The sequence below is a fragment of the Leucopleurus acutus genome, assembly GCF_964270905.1.
Source record: "Leucopleurus acutus genome assembly, chromosome: 9".
Taxonomy (NCBI): domain Eukaryota; kingdom Metazoa; phylum Chordata; class Mammalia; order Artiodactyla; family Delphinidae; genus Leucopleurus; species Leucopleurus acutus.
The window spans coordinates 86,104,709-86,125,677 of NC_139144.1; the positions used below are offsets into that span (position 1 = coordinate 86,104,709).

The 20,969-nt window shown below is 39.5% G+C and overlaps 1 protein-coding gene across 1 annotated transcript in view; it reads left to right on the top strand.

Annotated features, from left to right (window-relative positions):
* AHCYL2 (adenosylhomocysteinase like 2) overlaps window positions 1–20,653 on the top strand; it is a 167,684-nt gene extending 147,031 nt beyond the window's left edge. The window contains exons 11-17 of the mRNA XM_082846020.1: window positions 638–708; window positions 8,853–8,947; window positions 16,334–16,432; window positions 18,217–18,285; window positions 18,408–18,486; window positions 19,750–19,870; window positions 20,271–20,653. Coding sequence (XP_082702146.1) covers window positions 638–708; window positions 8,853–8,947; window positions 16,334–16,432; window positions 18,217–18,285; window positions 18,408–18,486; window positions 19,750–19,870; window positions 20,271–20,277 — 541 coding nt within the window. The 3' untranslated portion in view covers window positions 20,278–20,653. The remainder of the gene's footprint in view (window positions 1–637; window positions 709–8,852; window positions 8,948–16,333; window positions 16,433–18,216; window positions 18,286–18,407; window positions 18,487–19,749; window positions 19,871–20,270) is intronic.
* The last annotated feature ends 316 nt before the right edge of the window (window positions 20,654–20,969 follow it).

The window sequence follows — 20,969 nt, forward strand, 5'->3', positions numbered from 1 at the left end:
CTATCCAGTAGATAATTTGATCTATGGCTCTGAAGCTTTGGATGTTAATGTGCAAATCAGCCACCTGTGAGGCATCATTTGTAGCCAAGGGAAAGGAATGGATAAGTGCCGAAAGAATAGAGAAAAGAATACCCTACAGAGTACCAACATTTAAAGGTTGAGTGAGATCGAGAAGGAGCAATCAAAAAGTGAGATAACAGTATCACGGACTCCAAGAGTATAGAGCCTTAAGAATGCAAATAATGTTTAATGTAGCAGAGGATATCAAGTAATATTAGAGTCTAAGAAAAAAATTGTTTTTGGCATTCAGGAGATCACTGATTATCTTGGGGAGAGCAATTTCAGTGGGGTAGTAGGTTCAGGTAAAATTGCACTTTCTAGAAACTTGGTTGGGGTTTCATGGTTAACCCTGCCTCCCTATTATCAGGAAGAATTAGGTCCCAGTGATAGAAAGAACCTTTTATTTCTGTCCTGTATGAACTAAGGAAAGAGTTTGAATTTTTCACTAAGAATAGTCCAGCTGTACCAAAAAGTGATGTAGGTACCAAAGCAACTTGGGTAATAGCTTTTGAGGTTGTGTAGCAGAAGGCTCCCCACCTGCTTTTTTAGGTTAATTGATCATGCTTTATTTCTACAGTATGGATGGATTTCGACTGGTGAAATTAAATGAGGTCATCCGACAAGTGGATATTGTTATTACCTGTACAGGTATGATTATGACATATAAAATGGGGTGGCACTTGGGAACACTTTCATGGAACAAGTGAAAAATGACTAGAAATGTTCTGAACAAAACCAAACTCTAAAAGCCAGAGATAGTAGTCCACAAAACCAATCTTTCACATTCTTCCTACCTCTTTAGAACTCTGACCAAAAGTATACCATTAGGTCATCCCTAGAGGAAAGTTTCTCTCTAGTCTTTTTAACTGTTCCATATCTCCATTCATCCTCAGCTACCTAGGAGATGGCTACCAGTGAGTTTTATTTGGGAAGCTAGATCTTAAATTTGTACAGTTTTGAAAATTTTACTTCCAAAAGTGATGTGTATTTCTCTCTAGTCTCTGTAATTAAAGCAAGGCTAGAGCAAAATTCTTCCTAGTTAGAGAAAGTGGAAAAGGTAGTTGTGTTAATTCCCAAAGATGTAGATTTTGAGTTTTAGAGAGGAATATGCAGATATGTCTACCTTCCTTGGACTGAGATATTTTATCTTTATGTTAGAACCATAAGCCATTGGAATATTGGGTTTATTTTATAATTCTATTTTAAAGGAGGGAAATCAGAATATTTAAGAATAAAACTATTATTTGTAGTCTCAGGGAGAGCTGGGGGCAAAGAAGAACCATAAGAAATTGTTCTTAGGGCTTCCCTGGTGGCACAGTGGTTAAGAATCTGCCTGCCAATGCAAGGGACGTGGGTTCGACCCCTGGTCCGGGAAGATCCCACATGCCATGGAGCAACTAACCCCGTGCGCCACAACTACTGAGCCTGCGCTCTAGGGCCCACGAGCCACAACTGTTGAGCCCGTGTGCCACAGCTACTGAAGCCTGTGTGCCCTAGAGCCTGTGCTCTGCAACAAAAGAAGCCACCGCAATGAGAAGCCCGCACGCCACAACGAAGAGTAGCCCCTGCTTGCCGCAACTAGAGAAAGCCTGCCCACAGCAACGAAGACCCAACACAGCCAAAATAAATAAATAAATTTATTTTTAAAAAAAGAAAAAAGAAACTGTTCTTTTTCACATCAATCCTTCGATCTCTTTTTTTGTAAGTAGCTTTACTGAGATATAATTCACTTACCATATACATTTTACCCATTTTAAGTGTATAATTCAATGTTTTCTAGCAAATTCACAAGGTTATACAACCAAGACAATCTAATTTTTTTATTGAGATGTAATTTACATACTGTAAAAGTCACTCTTTTAAAGTATACAGTTCATACAGTTCTGCAGCCTGCGGAAGGAAAACCACATTCACAGAAAGACAGACAAAATGAAAAGGCAGAGGACTTTCTACCAGATGAAGGAACAAGATAAAACCCCAGAAAAACAACTAAATGAAATGGAGATAGGCAACCTTCCGGAAAAAGAATTCAGAATAATGATAGTGAAGATGATGAAGAAGATCCAGATGATCCAGTGAAGATGACCTCAGAAAAAGAATGGAGGCAAAGATCGAGAAGATGCAAGAAATGTTTAACAAAGACCTAGAAGAATTAAAGAACAAACACCTAGCAGAATTAAAGAACAAACAAACAGAGATGAACAATACAATAACTGAAATGAAAAATACACTAGAAGGAATCAATAGCAGAATAACTGAGGCAGAAGAACAGAAAAGTGACCTGGAAGACAGAATGGTGGAATTCACTGCCATGGAAGAGAATAAAGAAAAAAGAATGAAAAGAAATGAAGACAGCCTAAGAGACCTCTGGGACAACATTAAACACAACAACATTCGCATTATAGGGGTTCCAGAAGGAGAAGAGAGAGAGAAAGGACCCAAGAAAATATTTGAAGAGATTATAGTCGAAAACTTCCCTAACATGGGAAAGGAAATAGCCACCCAAGTCCAGGAAGCACAGAGAGTCCCAGGCAGGATAAACCCAAGGAGAAACATGCCGAGACACATAGTACTCAAATTGACAAAAATTAAAGACAAAGAAAAATTATTGAAAGGGAAAAACGAAAAATAACATACAAGGGAACTCCCATAAGGTTAACAGCGATCTCTCAGCAGAAACTCTACAAGCCAGAAGGGAGTGGCATGATATATTTAAAGTGATGAAAGGGAAGAATCTACAACCAAGATTACTCTACCCAGCAAGGATCTCATTCAGATTCAACAGAGAAATCAAAAGCTTTACAGACAGGCAAAAGCTAAGAGAATTCAGCACCACCAAACCAGCTCTACAACGAATGCTGAAGGAACTTCTCTAAGTGGGAAACACAAGAGAAGAAAAGGGCCTACAAAAACAAATCCATAACAATTTAGAAAACAGTAATAGGAACATGCAAATCAATAATTACCTTAAACATGAATGGATTAAATGCTTCAACCAAAAGACACAGGCTTGCTGAATGGATACAAAAACAAGACCCATATATATGCTGTCTACAAGAGACCCACTTCAGACCTAGGGACACATACAGACTGAAAGTGAGGGATTGGAAAAAGATATTCCTTGCAAATGGAAATCAAAAGAAAGCTGGGGGCTTCCCTGATGGCGCAGTGGTTGAGAGTCTGCCTGCCGTTGCAGGGGACACAGGTTCGTGCCCCAGTGCAGGAGGATCCCTCAGGCCTCAGAGCAGCTGGGCCCGTGAGCCATGGCCGCTGAGCCTGTGCGTCCAGAGCCTGTGCTCCACAATGGGAGAGGACACAACAGTCAGAGGCCCGTGTACCAAAAAAAAAAAAAAAAAGAAAGAAAGCTGGAGTAGCAATGCTCTTATCAGATAAAATAGACTTTTAAAATAAAGACTGTTACAAGAGACAGGGAAGGACACAACATAATGATCAAGGGATCAATCCAAGAAGAAGATATAACAATTATATATGCACCCAACATAGGAGCACCTCAGTACATAAGGCAACTGCTAACAACTTTAAAAGAGGAAATCGACAGTAACACAATAATAATGGGGGACTTTAACACCTCACTTACACCAATGGACAGATCATCCAAACAGAAAATTAATAAGGAAACACAAGCTTTAAATAACACAATAGACCAGCTAGATTTAATTGATATTTATAGGACATTCCATCCGAAAACAGCAGATTACACTTTCTTCTCAAGTGTGCATGGAACATTCTCCAGAATAGATCACATCCTGGGTCACAAATCAAGCCTCAGTAAACTTAAGAAAATTGAAATCATTTCAAGCATCTTTTCTGACCACAACACTATGAGATTAGAAATCAGTTACAGGGAAAAAAATATAAAAAACACAAACACATGGAGGCTAAACAATATGTTACTAAATAACCAAGAGATCACTTAAGAAATCAAAGAGGAAATCAAAAAATACCTAGAGACAAATGACAATGAAAACACGACAATCCAAAACCTATGGGATGCAGCAAAAGCAGTTCTAAGAGGGAAATTTATAACAGTACAAGCCTACCTCAAGAAACAAGAAAAATCTCAAATAAACAATATAAGTTACACCTAAAGGAACTAGGGAAAGAAGAAGAAACAAAACCCAAAGTTAGTAGAAGAAATCATAAAGATCAGAGCAGAAATAAATGAAATAGAATCAAAGAAAACAATAGCAAAGATCAATAAAACTAAAAGCTGGTTCTTTGAGAAGATAAACAAAATTGATAAACCATTAGCCAGACTCATCAAGAAAAAGAGGGAGAGGACTCAAATCAATAAAATTAGAAATGAAAAAGAAGTTACAACAGACACCTCAGAAATACAAAGCATCCTAAGAGACTACTACAAGCAACTCTATGCCAATAAAATGGACAACTTGGAAGAAATGGACAAATTCTTAGAAAGGTATAACCTTCCAAGACTGAACCAGGAAGAAATAGAAAATATGAACAGACCAATCACAAGTAATGAAATTGAAACTGTGATTAAAAATCTTCCAACAAACAAAAGCCCAGGACCAGATGGCTTCACAGGTGAATTCTATCAAACATTTAGAGAAGAGCTAACACCCATCCTTCTCAAACTCTTCCAAAAATTGCAGAGGAAGGAATACTCCCAAACTCATTCTATGAGGCCACCGTCACCCTGATACCAAAACCAGACAAAGATACCACAAAAAAAGAAAATTACAGACCAATATCACTGATGAATATAGATGCAAAAATCCTCAACAAAATACTAGCAAACAGAATCTAACAACACATTAAAAGGGTCATACACCATGATCAAGTGGGATTTATCCCAGGGATGCAAGGGTTCTTCAATATATGCAAATCAATCAATGCGATACACCATATTAACAAACTGAAGAATAAAAACCATATGATCATTTCAATAGATGCAGAAAAAGCTTTTGACAAAATTCAACACCCATTTATGATAAAAATTCTCCAGAAAGTGGGCATAGAGGGAACCAACCTCAACATAATAAAGGCCATATACGACAAACCCACAGCAAACAACATTCTCAATGGTGAAAAACTGAAAGCATTTTCTCTAAGATCAGGAACAAGACGAGGATGTCCACTCTCACCACTATTATTCAACGTAGTTTTGGAAGTCCTAGCCATGGCAATCGGAGAAGAAAAAGAAATGAAAGGAATACAAATTGGAAAAGAAGAAGTAAAACTGTCACTGTTTGCAGATGACATGATACTATACATAGAGAATCCTAAAGATGCCACCAGAAATCTACTAGAGCTAATCAATGAATTTGGTAAAGTTGCGGGATACAAAATTAATGCACAGAAATCTCTTGCATTCCTATACACTAACGACGAAAGATCAGAAAGAGAAATTAAGGAAACAATCCCATTCACCACTGCAACAAAAAGAATAAAATACCTAGGAATAAACCTACCTAAGGAGGTAAAAGACCTGCACTCAGAAAACTATAAGACACTCATGAAAGAAATCAAAGATGACACAAACAGATGGAGAGATATACCATGTTCTTGGATTGGTAGAATCAAAATTGTGTAAATGACCACACTACCCAAAGCAATCTACAGATTCAATGCAATCCCTATCAAATTACCAGTGGCATTTTTTACAGAACCAGAACAAAAAATCTTAAAATTTGTATGGAGACACAAAAGACCCCGAATAGCCAAAGCAGTCTTGAGGGAAAGAAACGGAGCTGGAGGAATCAGACTCCCTGACTTCAGACTATACTACAAAGCTACAGTAATCAAGACAATATGGTAAAAACAGAAAATAGAAAAACAGAAATATAGATCAATGGAACAGGATAGAAAGCCCAGAGATAAACCCATGCACCTATGGTCAACTAATCTTTGACAAAGGAGGCAAGGATATACAATGGAAGAAAAGACAGTCTCTTCAATAAGTGGTGTTGGGAAAACTGGACAGCTACATGTAAAAGAATGAAATTAGAACACTCCCAACACCATACACAAAAATAAGCTCAAAATGGATCAGAGACCTAAATGTAAGACTGGACACTATAAAACTCTTAGAGGAAAACATAGGAAGAACACCCTTTGACATAAGTCACAGCAAGATCTTTTTTGATCCACCTCCTAGAGTAATGGAAATAAAATTAAAAATAAGCAAATGGGACCTAATGAAACTTAAAATCTTTTGCAAAGCAAAGGAAACTACAAACAAGACGAAAAGACAACCCTGAGAATGGGAGAAGATATTTGCAAACGATTCAACAGACAAAGGATTAATCTTCAAAATATATAAACAGCTTATGCAGCTCAATATTAAAAAAACAAACAACCCTGGGCTTCCCTAGTGGTGCAGTGGTTGAGAGTCCGCCTGCCGATGCAGGGGACACGGGTTCGTGCCCCGGTCCGGGAAGATCCCACATGCCGCTGAGTGGCTAGGCCTGTGAGCTATGGCCGCTGAGCCTGCGCGTCCGGAGCCTGTGCTCCGCAACAGGAAAGGCCACAACAGTGAGAAGCCCACATACCACACACACAAAAAAAACCCAATCAAAAAATGGGCAGAAGACCTAAATAGACATTTCTCCAAAGAAGACATACAGATAGCCAAGAAGCACATGAAAAGCTGCTCAACATCACTAATTACTAGAGAAATGCAAATCAAAACTACAGTGAGGTATCACCTCACACCAGTTAGAATGGGCATCATCAGAAAATCTACAAACAACAAATGCTGGAGAGCATGTGGAGAAAAGGGAACCCTCTTGCACTGTGGGTGGGAATGTAAATTGATACAGCCACTATGGAGAACAGTATGGAGGTTCCTTAAAAAACTAAAAATAGAATTACCATATGACCCAGCAATCCCACTCCTGGGCATATACCCAGAGAAAACTATAATTTAAAAAGGCACATGCACCCCAATGTTCATTGCAGCACTATTTACAATAGCCAGGTCATGGAAACAACGTAAATAGCTATCGACAGACGAATGGATAAAAAAGTTGTGGTACATATATACAATGGAATATTACTCAGCCATAATAAGGAATGAAATTGAGTCATTTTTTGAGACGTGGATGGATCTAGAGAGTGTCATACAGAGTGAAGTAAGTCAGAAAGAGAAAAACAAATATCGTATATTAATACATGTATGTGGAACCTAGAAAAATGGTACAGATGAACCAGTTTGCAAGGCAGAAACAGAGACACAGATGTAGAGAACAAACGTATGGACACCAAGGGAGGAAAGTGGTGGGGGGTGGGGGGGATGGTGGTGGTGTAATGAATTGGGAGATTGGGATTGACATATATACACTAATATATATAGATAACTAATAAGAACCTGCTGTATAAAAAAATAAAATAAAATTCAAAAAAATAAAAATAAAAAAGTATACAGTTCAGGGACTTCCCTGGTGGTCCAGTGGTTAACACTTCACTTTCCAATGCAGGAGGGACGGGTTCGATCCCTGGTTGGGGAAGCTAAGATCCCACATGCCTTGGGGCCAAAAAAAAAGGATAAAACAGAAGCAATATTGTAACAAATTCAATAAAGACTTTAAAAATGGTCCACATCAAAAAAAATCTTTATAAAATAAAGCATACAGTTCAGTGATTTTTACTAAAGTTGTACAACATCCCATTATCAAATTCCAGAACATTTTCATCATCCCCAAAATAAATCTTATACCATTAGCACTCACTCTTTTTTCTACCCTTCAGTTTTCTGCAGCCCTAGGCTACCATTAAATTCTCTGTCTCTATAGATTTGCCTATTTCAGATATCTCATATAAACAGAATCATACAATATGTGGTCTTTTGTGACTTTTTTTACCTAGCATAATATTTTCAGGGTTCATGTATGTTGTAGTGTGTATCAGTATTTCATTCCTTTTGATTGCTGAATAATATTCCATTTTAAGGTTATATCACATTTCAGTGATATCCATTCATCAGTTGATAGACACTTGGGTTGTTTTTACTTTTTGGCTATTATGAATAATGCTGCTATGAACATTGTGTACAAGTTTTTCTGTGGACATGTCTTCAGTTCTCTTGGGTATATACCTATAAGTGGAATTGCTGGATCATATGATAACTACTTTTAACATTTTGAGAAAATGCCAAACTTTTCCAAAGTAACTACATTATTTTACAATCCTGCCAACAATGTATGAGAGTTGCAGTTTCTCCACATCCTTGTCAACACTTGTTATTGTCTGATTTTTGGATTATAGCTATCCTAGTATGTGTGAAATAGTGTGTCACTGTGGTTTTGATTTGCCTTTCCCTAATGACGTTGAGCATCTTTTCATGTGTGTTGGCACATCTTTTGTACATCTTCTTTTAAGAATGTCTATTCAGATCCTTTACTCATTTTTAAAATGAGCTGTCTTTTTATTATTGATTTGTAAGAGTTCTTTATAAATTTTATTATTGAGTTGTAAGAATTTTTATCAGATTTATGATTTACAGTTATTTTGTCCCATTGTGTAGGTTGTCTGTTCACTTTCTTAGTGGTATCATTTGAAGCACAAAAGTTTTTAATTTCAGTGTAGTCCAGTTTATTTTTTCTTTGGTTGCTTGTGCTTTAGGTGTTATCTAAGAAACCATTGCCTAACCCAGGTCACAAAGATTTATTCCTATGCTTTGCTATGAGTTTTATAGTTTTAGCTCTCATATTTAGGTCTCTGATCCATTTTAAGTTAAGTTTACATGTGGTGTGAGGAAGAGGTCCAACTTCATTCCTTTTCATGTGGCTATCTCTTCTGTTTTTAAGGTAACAAGAATGTGGTAACCAGAGAGCACTTAGACCGTATGAAGAATAGCTGCATCGTTTGTAACATGGGACATTCCAACACGGAGATTGATGTGGTAAGTTCAAGTGACTCATCATTGGGTTTTGTTTTTTTTTTTTCTCTCTCCTTCCCAAGAAACATAAACTAGAAGAAGAAAGAGCAGGGTCACCAGCCATCGTAAACATGACTGTACTGGTAGAGCTGTTCATAGTCTGTTCACTCACTAGCCTTATGGCTTGTGCGTATGGATTCTACAAAGCTTCTTTATCTCAACTTAATCATTTCAAATGATTGGTTTTTTTCCACCTAAGCTTGATACCTACTTGTACTGTAAGCCATTTTATCTTTATGATTAAGATTAAGAGCTGGGTAAACTCAAAACTACAAAAAGGATACAATAAATGTCAGTCAGTATGCTAGTCAGTATTTTGGAGAGATTTGATTTTGCCATAAAGGTGAGATTAGTAGGTTGGTCCAAGGAAACAAGTCAAGGGAGGGAAATCTATGGGCTGGGATGAGAGCACTGCTTAAGATTGACTGTGTCTGTTAAATATGGTGGTTTCCCTTTTCTCTCCCTCTTCTATGCGGCTAGGTCTCCCCTTAACATATTTTCCAAACTGTAGTATTGGATCTATAGATGTCACAATCAATTCAGTAGCATGTGTTCCTCAAACCTGGAAAACCTATAGCTGTGGTTCTCTAGTTTTATTATAGTCACCTAAAATTTTCTGATCCAACAGAACATTTGATCCTACTAAGGTGCCCAAGTAATAGTTAATAGAAGTGTCATTTATTTCTTTTCAGACTTACCAAAGTATCTCTCAGTGTGACTTTCACTCTGGTTTTAAGTTTTTATGGCATTTTTCTGACACAACTGTATTTCTCTCTGAGTAAATGGCTCAAGCAAAGCATGCTTTCATCTCCACTGAGGGCTGCTCTGATTGAGCTTCAGCATTGCCAGGTAAGGATCAGTTGATATACTGAGAGCCTGTGGGATATCTATTTTAAATGGTTTCTCTTTTTAACTCTGTGCTCTATTCTTCTGTTATTAAAAATAGCTGGGAAAACAACCTACCAAAGCCTGTTTCTACCCTTGAGGTTTTGGAGTGGCATGGCTCCATTACTCTGTCTTACCATGATATTTTGCTTATAATGAGTAATTTATTTAGTTTGTGTTTTTGAGGGATTTTTTGTTGTTGTTTTGAGGGGTTTTTTGTGTTTTTTTGTTTGGTTTTTTGGTTAAGTTTCACTTTTGTGCCATACTGCCTGTTTACTAAATGGTCAAAGGTATCAATATTTCTAAAACTATCTAGCCTATGATTGTCCTTTTCTGGATTGATCTGCTTGTAGAGCCCCCAGATGGAAAAATCTTAACGGGAAGTGGTCATGCTCTGAGCGCTGAAGTGAAATCTTCTGAGTAAGCGAACAGGGAAGGAATTTCCATTCTAAACCCTCAAGAAGCTCTAAAATAAAGATAATTTCAATGCAGTCATGTAATTTTTATATTTTTACTTTATCTCATTTCATCCTCTTGACCACCCCACGAGGCAGTATTCTTATTCCTGATTTTCAGTTGGGAAAATAAAAGCTTAAGTACATTGTTCAGTCATAGCCTTTGGTTCAAAAATGAAATTGAAGCACAAAATTCAGGTTTTTTGACTTCAAGTCCAGTTTTTTTGTTTTTGTTTTTCTGTATGTTTTTGTTTGTTTTTTTAGTTTTTTAGTTTGGTTTTTTGTTTTGTTTTTTGGCCGTGCTTCACAGTTTGCAGGATCTTAGTTCCCTGACCTGACCAGGGATTGAACCTGGGCTCAGGCTCAGGCAGTGAAATCGCCGAGTCCTAACACTGGACTACCAGGGAATTCCCTGTTTTTCTGTATGTTATACTATGATCTCCTCATGCTTTTTAGATTACCTTCAAATTGTGGTGGTAATCTCTTCTCCAAAGGCAGCCCAGATATAAGTAATCTCTCAGGATTAAGGCCAGGAGACCCTTTACCTTCAATCATAAATATTTATTGTGTGATTGCTATATGCCAGGTCCTGCTCTATATGCTTGGGATCAGTGCACAAAACAGGCAAAGATTCCTACCCTCATGGAACTTATATTTTATGAGAAAAAGGACAATAGACATAATAAGTAAAATTTATAGTATGTTAGAAGGTGAAAGCACCGTAGAAAAAAGAAAAAGCAGAGCATGGTAAGGGGAAATCAAGAGTGCTGGGTTGTAATTTTAGATAGAGGGATCAAGGTATAAGCCTCATTAATAAGGTGATGGTTGAGCATACCTGAAGGAATTAACCATGTTGACTTTTAGGTGAAGGACATTTCACGATGAGGGAACAGCCAGAGCTAATGCCCCAATGCGCGAGTTGCCTAGTCTGTTTGAGGATCAACAATGAGGCCAGTATGACTAGAGCAGAAGAGCATGGGGCAGGCTTCCCTGGTGGCGCAGTGGTTGAGAGTCCGCCTGCCGATGCAGGGGACACAGGTTCGTGTCCCGGTCCGGGAAGATCCCACATGCCGCGGGGCGGCTAGGCCCGTGAGCCATGGCCGCTGAGCCTGCGCGTCCGGAGCCTGTGCTCTGCATTGGGAGAGGCCACAACAGTGAGAGGCCCGCGTACTGCAAAAAAAAAAAAAAAAAAAAAAAGCATGGGGCAGGGAAGAGTGGAAAATGAGGTCAGAGAGGTAATTAGCCACATCTTATAAGACCTCAGAGGCCATTGTAAGAGCTCCTGATTGTGTTCTGAGAGGAATATGGAGCCGCTGTAGGATTTATGCCTTCTGTTTTAAAAGGATGATTTTTTATTTTAAAAGTGTCACCTTGGCTGCTGCATTGAGACTAGACCTTTTGCACCCAGTACCTGCCACTGCCACTAGCCAAGAGCCATCTTTCAACTCTCTTTGTGCTCTTCTTAGCAGAAAGTATATGACTAAACTAAGTGGTCCAGAAAGGGAGATGTTCAGAATGACTTTGGAAAAGTTTAATTATGCAACTTTCAATGTAGTGTCACAGGGCATGCAAAGTGAAATTTAAGGAAATAGCAAACTCAACTAAACATTGATTCCAGAATGTTCATTCACTACTTAGCAAATTTGTGTTGAGTACTCGCTCTGCTCTGTGCTAAGTACTAATTGGCTGAAGAAATAACAGTGAACAATATGCCTGCTTTCCTGGAGCTTATATTCTACTGTGGGAAACAATTACTAAATAGACAGTTATGGACTTCCCTGCTGACACAGTTGTTAAGAATCTGCCTACCAGGGCTTCCCTCGTGGTGCAGTGGTTGAGAGTCTGCCTGCCGATGCAGGGGACGTGGGTTCGGCCCCGGTCCGGGAAGATCCCACATGCCTGCGGAGCGGCTGGGCCTGTGAGCCATGGCCGCTGAGCCTGCGCATCCGGAGCCTGTGCTCTGCAATGGGAGAGCCACAGCAGTGAGAGGCCCGTGTACCGCAAAAAAAAAAAAAAAAAAAAGAATCTGCCTGCCAATGCAGGGGACATGGGTTCAAGCCCTGGTCTGGGAGGATCCCACATTCCGCGGAGCAACTAAGCCCGTGTGCCACAACTACTGAGCCCATGCACCACAATTGCTGAAGCCCATGCGCCTAGAGCCCGTGCCCTGCAACAAGAGAAGCCACCACAATGAGAAGCCCGCACACCGCAATGAAGAGTAGCCCCCACTCGCTGCAACTAGAGAAAGCCCGCGTGCAGCAACGAAGACCCAACACAGCCAAAAAAAAAATAGACAGTTATTTTCAGTTAGTGCCTAATACTGAAGTAAAACAGAAAGATGAGGACATTGAGGTTGCTATTTAATTAGGGTGATCAAAGAAGGTGTCTTTGAGGAGATAACATTTGAACAAAAACTTGAATGACCATTCTATTCAGAGAGAATGGTGAGTCAAGACCATGAGGTAGAAACATGCTTGATGTGTTTGAGGAACAGAAAAGGCGCCATTGTGGCAGGAACAGAATGGGCAAGGGGATGAGGATAAGAGGCAGCAAGGAGGTAGTGGGTTATGTACAGCTTCGTAGGCCATGGTACGGACTTTAGATTTTATTCTGCATACAAGTGAAGCCATTGGAAGGTTTTGAGTGGGTGACTGATGAAATCTGACATATGTTTTAAAAAATAACCTTGGCTGTTGTATGAAGAAAACACTTCTGGAGCTTGAGTGGTGATAGGGACGATAGCAAACTCTTTCAGTATTTCCAGCAATAGAAGGAGGTAGCTTGGATTAGATGGATAAACAATGGAGGTGATAAGAAGTGATATATTGTGAAGGTAGGACCAGTGGGCTTTGCTACATGGATTGGATGCAGAGTGTGATAAAAAGAGATGAATCACTGTAAGTTAACTCAGCAAAACTGGGAAGGAAAATGACTTGGTAAATTTTTATCCAGAGTTTTTAGTGATCAAAAATGTAAGGATTTTTTTTTGTGGAGGAATTTACAGTTTACCTAACCTTGAGATGTTGACTGCTGCATTTTAAGGAAGCAATTGCTCATGGAAAGAGTTGGTCATTTAGAAAACTGCATTTTTTTCTGAAAAATAATACCATGAATACTTAGGGGACCTATGATAGGGATGTGCTCTTAGCTGCCTTTTGTCCAAGTCTTTCTGTCACATACTTCCTTTCTCTTGAAAAGAAACCTGCTTACCCGCATATATCACATAGACAGCCTGTGTGACTGTAAGCTTCACAGTTCAGGTGGTTAAACCATTATGTGCACATGCTTTAAAAGTTTTTGCCAGCCTGGGCTACACTGGTGGCACAGTGGTTAAGAATCCACCTGCAATGCAGGGGACATGGGTTCGAGCCCGGGTCCGGGAAGATCCCACATGCCGCGGAGTGGCTAAGCCTGTGCGCCACAACTACTGAGCCTGCGCGCCTAGAGCCCATGCTCCGCAACAAGAGAAGCCACTGCAGTGAGAAGCCCGCGCACCGCAACGAAGAGTAGACCCCGCTCACCACAGCTAGAGGAAGCCTGAGTGCAGCAACAAAGACCCAATGCAGCCAAAAGTAATAAATAAATAAAGTAAATAAATTTAAAAAAAAAAGTTTTTGCCAGCCAGAGAATTACAGCCTGAGACTTGCTACTGACTCCATGCTTCGCGGGACTAGAACCACAGCTGTTCTTGGCTTTACAGTGGGACGTACACCTAGTTTGGGAAGGGAGTGGGCATAGGGGACCTTTTTCCTGGTAGATTACTTAGTGATTATAAATCCACAGAAAAGACATTGGATGTCTTTAAGAGAAATTCTTGTAAAACTGTGCTAGCCATAGGAAACACTTCTCTCAAGGAGTGTAAATGCCAAATAGACTTTAATAGTTTATTGGAACTGCATGGGCAGTGCTGGGGATAACTTAACCAAGTTGCTCTTCAAACCCCATTTTAAACCCTCAGGTCTTTTGCTTGCATCATAGCCATCCCAGTGCTCTAGTAAATTGCCTCTACTAAGCACTGATCATTTTTATGATGTTCCTAAGAAGTTCCCTTTCCTTGATTCCACCACATCTTTTTTCCCAGGGAATATTTCCTAAGACAAGAGACTCTTGTTATCATTGTGTCAGCTCTTTAGTTCCAGTCATCAAGATTGCTTGTCCAATGGAAGATTGGGAGTATGAAACATTAAGAACTTGAAATACTTAAAGTCCCATTATCTCAATAAAAAAATTGCTGGTGTTACCAAAGAGTATCTCTTGGCTCTACATGGTTATTGTCCTCCATGGTGATATTTCTAAAGGCTGAGGGATTTACTCTGTATATCCTTAACGTCCCCAAATGGCCTATTTGCTTAAATTCTTTTTAACTCTATTTATAGTATTTATTTATAAAATTTCTTTTTAAAATCTTAATTTTAAAGTAGTACTTCCTCAATTTAAAATTCAAGCAACATAAATACGTATAAAGTAAGAAGCAAAAAATTTACAAAATTGAGGTTACAGCATATTATTTCTGCAACTTGATTTTTTCACTTAATAATGTATGGTTTTCATGTTAACAAATACAGATCTACTAATTTCTTTTTTTTGAGAATTACATTATATTCCATTGTATGGAATTATCCTGATTTACTTAGCCATTCCCATGTTGATTTACATTTTTTGCTATTATAAATAATGTTGGGTTAAACATTCGTGGGCACTTATATTTCTGAACTTGAACAAGTATTTCTATAGGATAGAGCCGTAAAAGTGAATTTGATTGGTCAAAGATTAGGTACATATGAAATTTTGTTAGCTACTGCCAAATTGCCCTCTAGAAAGGTTGAACTAATTTATGAAACTTGACATCGGAAGAGATTTTATATTTCCCATCTACCTAATAAAGAAATGGTCCAGACCATTAATAAAGTCCTGAATATACTGAATCTAATTATAATTATATGTCTTTCTTTCCCACTAGATTAGTAAAGAAAAGAAGATACAGTCCCTGTCAATAAACAGCTCACAGTCTAGTAGAGGAGTCCACAGTCTTATCTATAATAGTGTTCTTTGCTATAATGCCTAGCATACAGTATGTACTCCAGTAAATGATTGTCATATAACGGAAGTGTTTCTCTTTATTTGTCTGATAACTACTATTTGGCAGAACTTCTCAATTTTACCAACTTGAGCCAATGGATAGTCTTAGAGTACAGACTCCCTTTCTATTTTAGGCATTGCCTCTTGGAAGAAGGAAGTTGTTGCCTTAAGTCTAAACCCTGTGACTGTTATTTGATTGCTGCTGTTAATAAACTTAACATTTCTTCTCTTCTCGGAATATACAATATACAGAAATGGAAGGAGGGTGAGCCATTGGGAGCTTTACCATTAAGCATTGCTCTAAAGGCTACCTCACATTTGCACTTAGGTCACAAAGCTTCTGTAACTTTAGGGTGAACCACCATCATTGAGAAGGTGGAACCTGGGATGTTGGGACATGAGAGCAGAACCTTGGGCCCCGGCATGCTATGTGTAGGACATTCATTCTTCTCTAACTAATCTCACTCAGCTCTGACCCTCCTGTTTTCTGTGTCTCTTCAGCACTTATGTATTCAGTTTGCACTGTATTAATTTGCACTTGTTTGCATGTTGCTTCATAAGTATTAAAGGCTTTTATCCCCTCACATATGTATTGTTTTGTGTCCCGAACTAAAGTATGAGCTTTTTGAAGGCAGAAACCATGTCTTTGGTTTCTTTTGTATTTCCCATAGCACCTTTTACTGTGCTCAGCAGAGAGTGGGCGCACAGTATATGTTGTGGAATGACATCCTGAGTGATCTCTCCCTGGCTGGGCCTAAGATTAAATTCCCTGAAATGGAACAGTCCTAAGCAACCCAGAACAGGTATTCTCCATCTGGCATGTTGGTTGCTTCTTTCAACTTGCTATCTGAAATGGCTCCCTTCCACATCTTTCCATCCAGAAAGTGGGACTTGGCATGGCTGATGGTGTGCTTGCTGTGTTGTGTTCCAGGCGAGTCTTCGGACACCAGAACTGACCTGGGAGCGAGTGAGATCCCAAGTTGACCATGTAATATGGCCTGATGGCAAGAGGATAGTGTTGCTGGCAGAGGTAAGACCTGAGGCTGGAGAAGTTCACCCCTGACAGGAGAGACTGCAGTACCCATGTCTCCTCCCCTTCATATTCTCTCATACTTTCAACTCCTCTTAAGAATAAACTTAACTACTTTACCAATGGATTTTACATCTAATTGTGAAAGGTCTTTTCATTCAGCAATTAAGAAACTATTTTGGTTCCCCACTTTTCACCAATTATCCTGTCTCTCTATGTCACTCTACAGGTTGAGTCAGACAATGGCTTATTACTGTGGAAGGAATTAATGGATAGAACCATTGCCACTTTGAGTGATGCTTATAAAGAGATAATGTCATTTGTGGGATGGTTTAATCAGGAAGCACAAAGTAGATATTTCTGACTGTAACTAAGATAATCTTAGGCAAACTCTGAGAAGGTCATGTCTTTGCTAATAGATTCCCTGTTTCTGAGTGTCCATTCCCCTAAACTGAGCCAGACGTGTAGTAGATACCCAGCTATGTATTGGTTGTATGATTGATATTTCCCTTTCCTGGCTTCTTCTAGCTCAGCCTTACTCTTGACTTTCAGGCCACTTAGACTCCCATGTCAATGTTTGGCCACTTTTCCTTTCTTGACAGCTTCTCTTTCCTATCCTAGATTTCTGACAGCTGTAACAATGCCCCCTGTTTTTACCTTAACACTTTCTCTTCTTCAGGGAAAGATACCAAGATTACAAGGGGGACAATAATACTTTCCTTGAGTTTTTTTTTTTTTTTAACATCTTTATTGGGGTACAATTGCTTTACAATGGTGTGTTAGTTTCTGCTTTATAACAAAGTGAATCAGTTATACATATACATATGTTCCCATATCTCTTCCCTCTTGCGTCTCCCTTTCCTTGAGTTTTGATTTTCAGTCTTTTTTTTTAATTAAAGAAACTGAAAATGAAAACATATACTGTCTTCATCTAGAGGCCTTTAAATTTATTTTTGAGTCTTCTTCCTATTCTCTTCACTTTTTCTCACCTTATCTCACCTTCTCAAATACTTTAGGGCATCTATAAAGTATGTACAGGAGTGTGTACAGGGAGGGGATCGGCAGGTTGTTAAATATTCACTAATTGCTTTAAAGTCAGCCCACTGTCTGGTGACTTATTTCTAGGTCCCATCTAGTAATTTTGGTGACAAAAGCTAGCACCATAGTTGTTTTTGGCTACAATGGTTGAGCAGAAGACGTGGTCAAGCTTCCTAGGAAATAAAGTAGGAAAGAATGGCATTGGGGGGAAGGTTCTAGTCATTCTAACTCTCTGAATCACCCACTGGAAATACATGACTGTCCTTGAATTCAGGAGAACCAGGTTGAGGAAAAAGCACAGAAACCATCACAGCTTCCTAAGTCAAAAAATATCTCCCATCACGACCTGGAGAGGTTGCCCTTGGATTTGACCAGATCATTGTTTAGGACAGTTTTTCAAAGGAATATCGATGCCTCAGAAGGAAGATATTCTGTTGTAGAAAGTAGAAAATTCAAGGGAAATATACCCTCCCTTGGCATAAGCCTCAGTATCATGTGACTATCTCTATTCCTTTTTACATAAACGCAGAGATCTTTTATCTTATTATCTCCATCAGATTTTCCAGAATTTCTTAACATTTCACTCAAATGTCAATCAGTTCATTTCCACTGACTGAACACCTGCCTTTTGTCCAGCATGTTAGTTGGGAAGTGTTTGGAAAATGGCTGTCGTGTTCTTCCCTCACTCCTCAAAGCCAGAGACTTCATCTAACCAACCCATTTGTGTGTTAACCTTTGCTTTCTAGGGCCGTCTGCTAAACCTAAGCTGCTCCACAGTGCCTACATTTGTGCTCTCGATCACCGCAACTACTCAGGTAAGGCCTCCAGAGTGGGGAAGCAGTGGGCTGGAAAGAGTCATTAGCCCATCAGGGTTTCACTTGATATGGGGTAGATTGCTGTGAATGGCACGTCAGCATCCATTTCTCTGTTTTTCTAGGCTCTTGCCTTGATAGAACTCTACAATGCTCCTGAGGGTCGCTATAAGCAGGATGTCTACCTGTTGCCCAAGAAAATGGGTAAGCATGAGTTCTTCTATCCCAGTCCTTACCAAGTAGTTCAGAGTCAGAGGCTAAGGGAAGTTTGGGGGCATTATATTTCTTAGGGATAGAAAAAAGATCTCTTCATCTTGTAAAGTAGGAGCTAGGATTCTTAGATTTCATCCACAGTTGATTTATCACGTTTTCCAAATAGGTTGTCCTAATGAAGTAAGGACATTTTGCTGTGATTTAGTTTACCTGCCTGTGAATTTTAAGGATTTTCCCAAAGTATCTACTACACAAGAAAAAAATCTCAAAGGAAAAAAAACACTCTTCCCCCCACAAGAAAGAGGAATCATCTCCTACCTTGTGACATCTGACTTACTCCAGTTCTAGGCTGCTCAGTAGCTCCTACCAAACTTTTCTCAGACCAAGAAGACTTTCATACTACACCTTCTAACTCTGACCCTGTTGCTTCAGGCCAAAGGAAAGACTCTTAATAGCTTCTGTTAAGAGTTTAGTTATGTAGCCGTTTCGTATAGGAGAAACATTAAACTGTCTTAAATTTTTAACGAACCTTCTTCAAACACCTGAACTGATACTGTATGTTTATAAACTCCCAAGCCAAAGATCAGGGAATAAATCAGCTTCTGGTTTTGTTTTGCTTCAGCATTAGATGCACAGCAACTGTGAGAAGTTGACATATTATCCCTTTAATAGACACCTTGGAAGAATATAAAAAAGTAGAACAGTCCATAACTGAATGTATAATGAAGTTAGGGAGACCAAACAAATACATAGGAAATGACTCAAAATTCTGAATAAGCAATATGTATTCAGGTAAGAGAATGTACATAGAAACCCATAAGAACTAAGGGTGTAGTGTCCTTCTCAGTCACTCCTTTCAGAGCTCCCCAAGTGTTAGTTTTTCTGAGTGACCTAAAGTATAAAGTACAAGGCAGAACTAAAGTTGGAGCTTCCTGTTTTTGAGTCCACCCACTGTCCCATCCTTTCTTTTAGACTCTAAGGCCTATTGCTTCTTTCATTTCTCACTTTTCTGGGGAGAAGGAAAGGTTCAAGGCTGAAACAGCTTGTAAGGAAGAAATGTTATGACTTTGGAAAGCACTGGGCTTAAGCTCAAGCAACCATTCCTTAGAATTGAGGTCCAGTGAGCAAAAGTTAAGCATTTTTCATTCAGCTCCAAGAATTAGAAGGTGTCTTCCAACTTTTTAAGGCTGGAGAGAACAGCCAGACAAGAGGCAAGAATGCTTATACCAGGTCTTTTGTGATCTTTTGTTCCAGATGAGTATGTGGCCAGCCTACATCTGCCCACCTTTGATGCCCACCTGACCGAGCTGACAGATGAACAGGCCAAGTATCTGGGGCTCAACAAGAATGGGCCCTTCAAGCCCAATTACTACAGGTGCCTTGAACTCCCCATAAAATAGGGAAGCCTGAGTAGTGATGAGCTTCCTGCACTGGAATTGGTCTTTTCATCCATCACCATATTTACATGAACTCAGGAAAATAAACCCACTCCCCCTCACTACCACCCCCAAATGATTCTTTGAGGCCTTCTCCAGACATGAAACAGTGTTCCCTTTCCTGAATTTGCCACTTCATCTTCTTGATATGATGTTTACCGCTGTATGGAGAAAAACTGGCCTTCTTCATTGATGTGAAAAAGCACCACATTTATCTACCCTCACCATACACTGCAGAAAAGTCCCTGCCTCCCCGTTATACCTTTAGGCCGGCTCTTCATGTCCCAGCATCCCCACAAGCTGATAACATCACAGTCTCATCTTTCTTTTTTCCTGCAGGTATTAAGTTCCTGTAACTCAAGCCAGAAGAAGTTTTAAGGAATAGAACTCCAAGTCTTTTCTCCACTCCTATACAGGAAAGAACCCAGCAAGCTGCTTCTCCAATCAGCTGCCTGCCGTGCTCACCCTATATGTTAGGTTATTTATTTATTAACCTAAATAATAAATGTCGCCTTGGCCCAGAGTGTGGTTGCTGTCCTGAGGGCTGTGAGAGCCGCAGAGGACAGGCTGAGGAAGGAAAGAAATGGGGTTCCCAGTGGATCTTTTGAGTCATTCCCCACTGACTCGGAATCCTCAGCACAGGGCATTGTTCTCTTGTCCAGGCTCAGGAGTTAGTCCATGGATTCCAGACTCCTCCTTCTCTGAGGTTTTCTGGAATAAATTTTTAGCAGCTGCCTTTCTCAGCTTTGGCCCTTCCCCAGGTGAGGCCTTTTGGAAGCCACTGAATTAACATGGCCTGGGTTCCCAGCCTTGACCATCACTATCACTGCCTTCTTTATAAAATGGAAGGAAGGAAGGAGTGTTGTGGCTTTGGCAAGCTACACAAAGAACTCAGCTGTGCCTCTGTTTCCTGGGAGTCTCCTTCCTTACCCAGGACTCCTTTCTTCTTCTTGAATATTTATGTCCATTTTAACAATTTCAGGTTCCAAGAGGAATGTGCCTCTATTATTTCCTCAACAGCTCTGATGTTTATCAGAC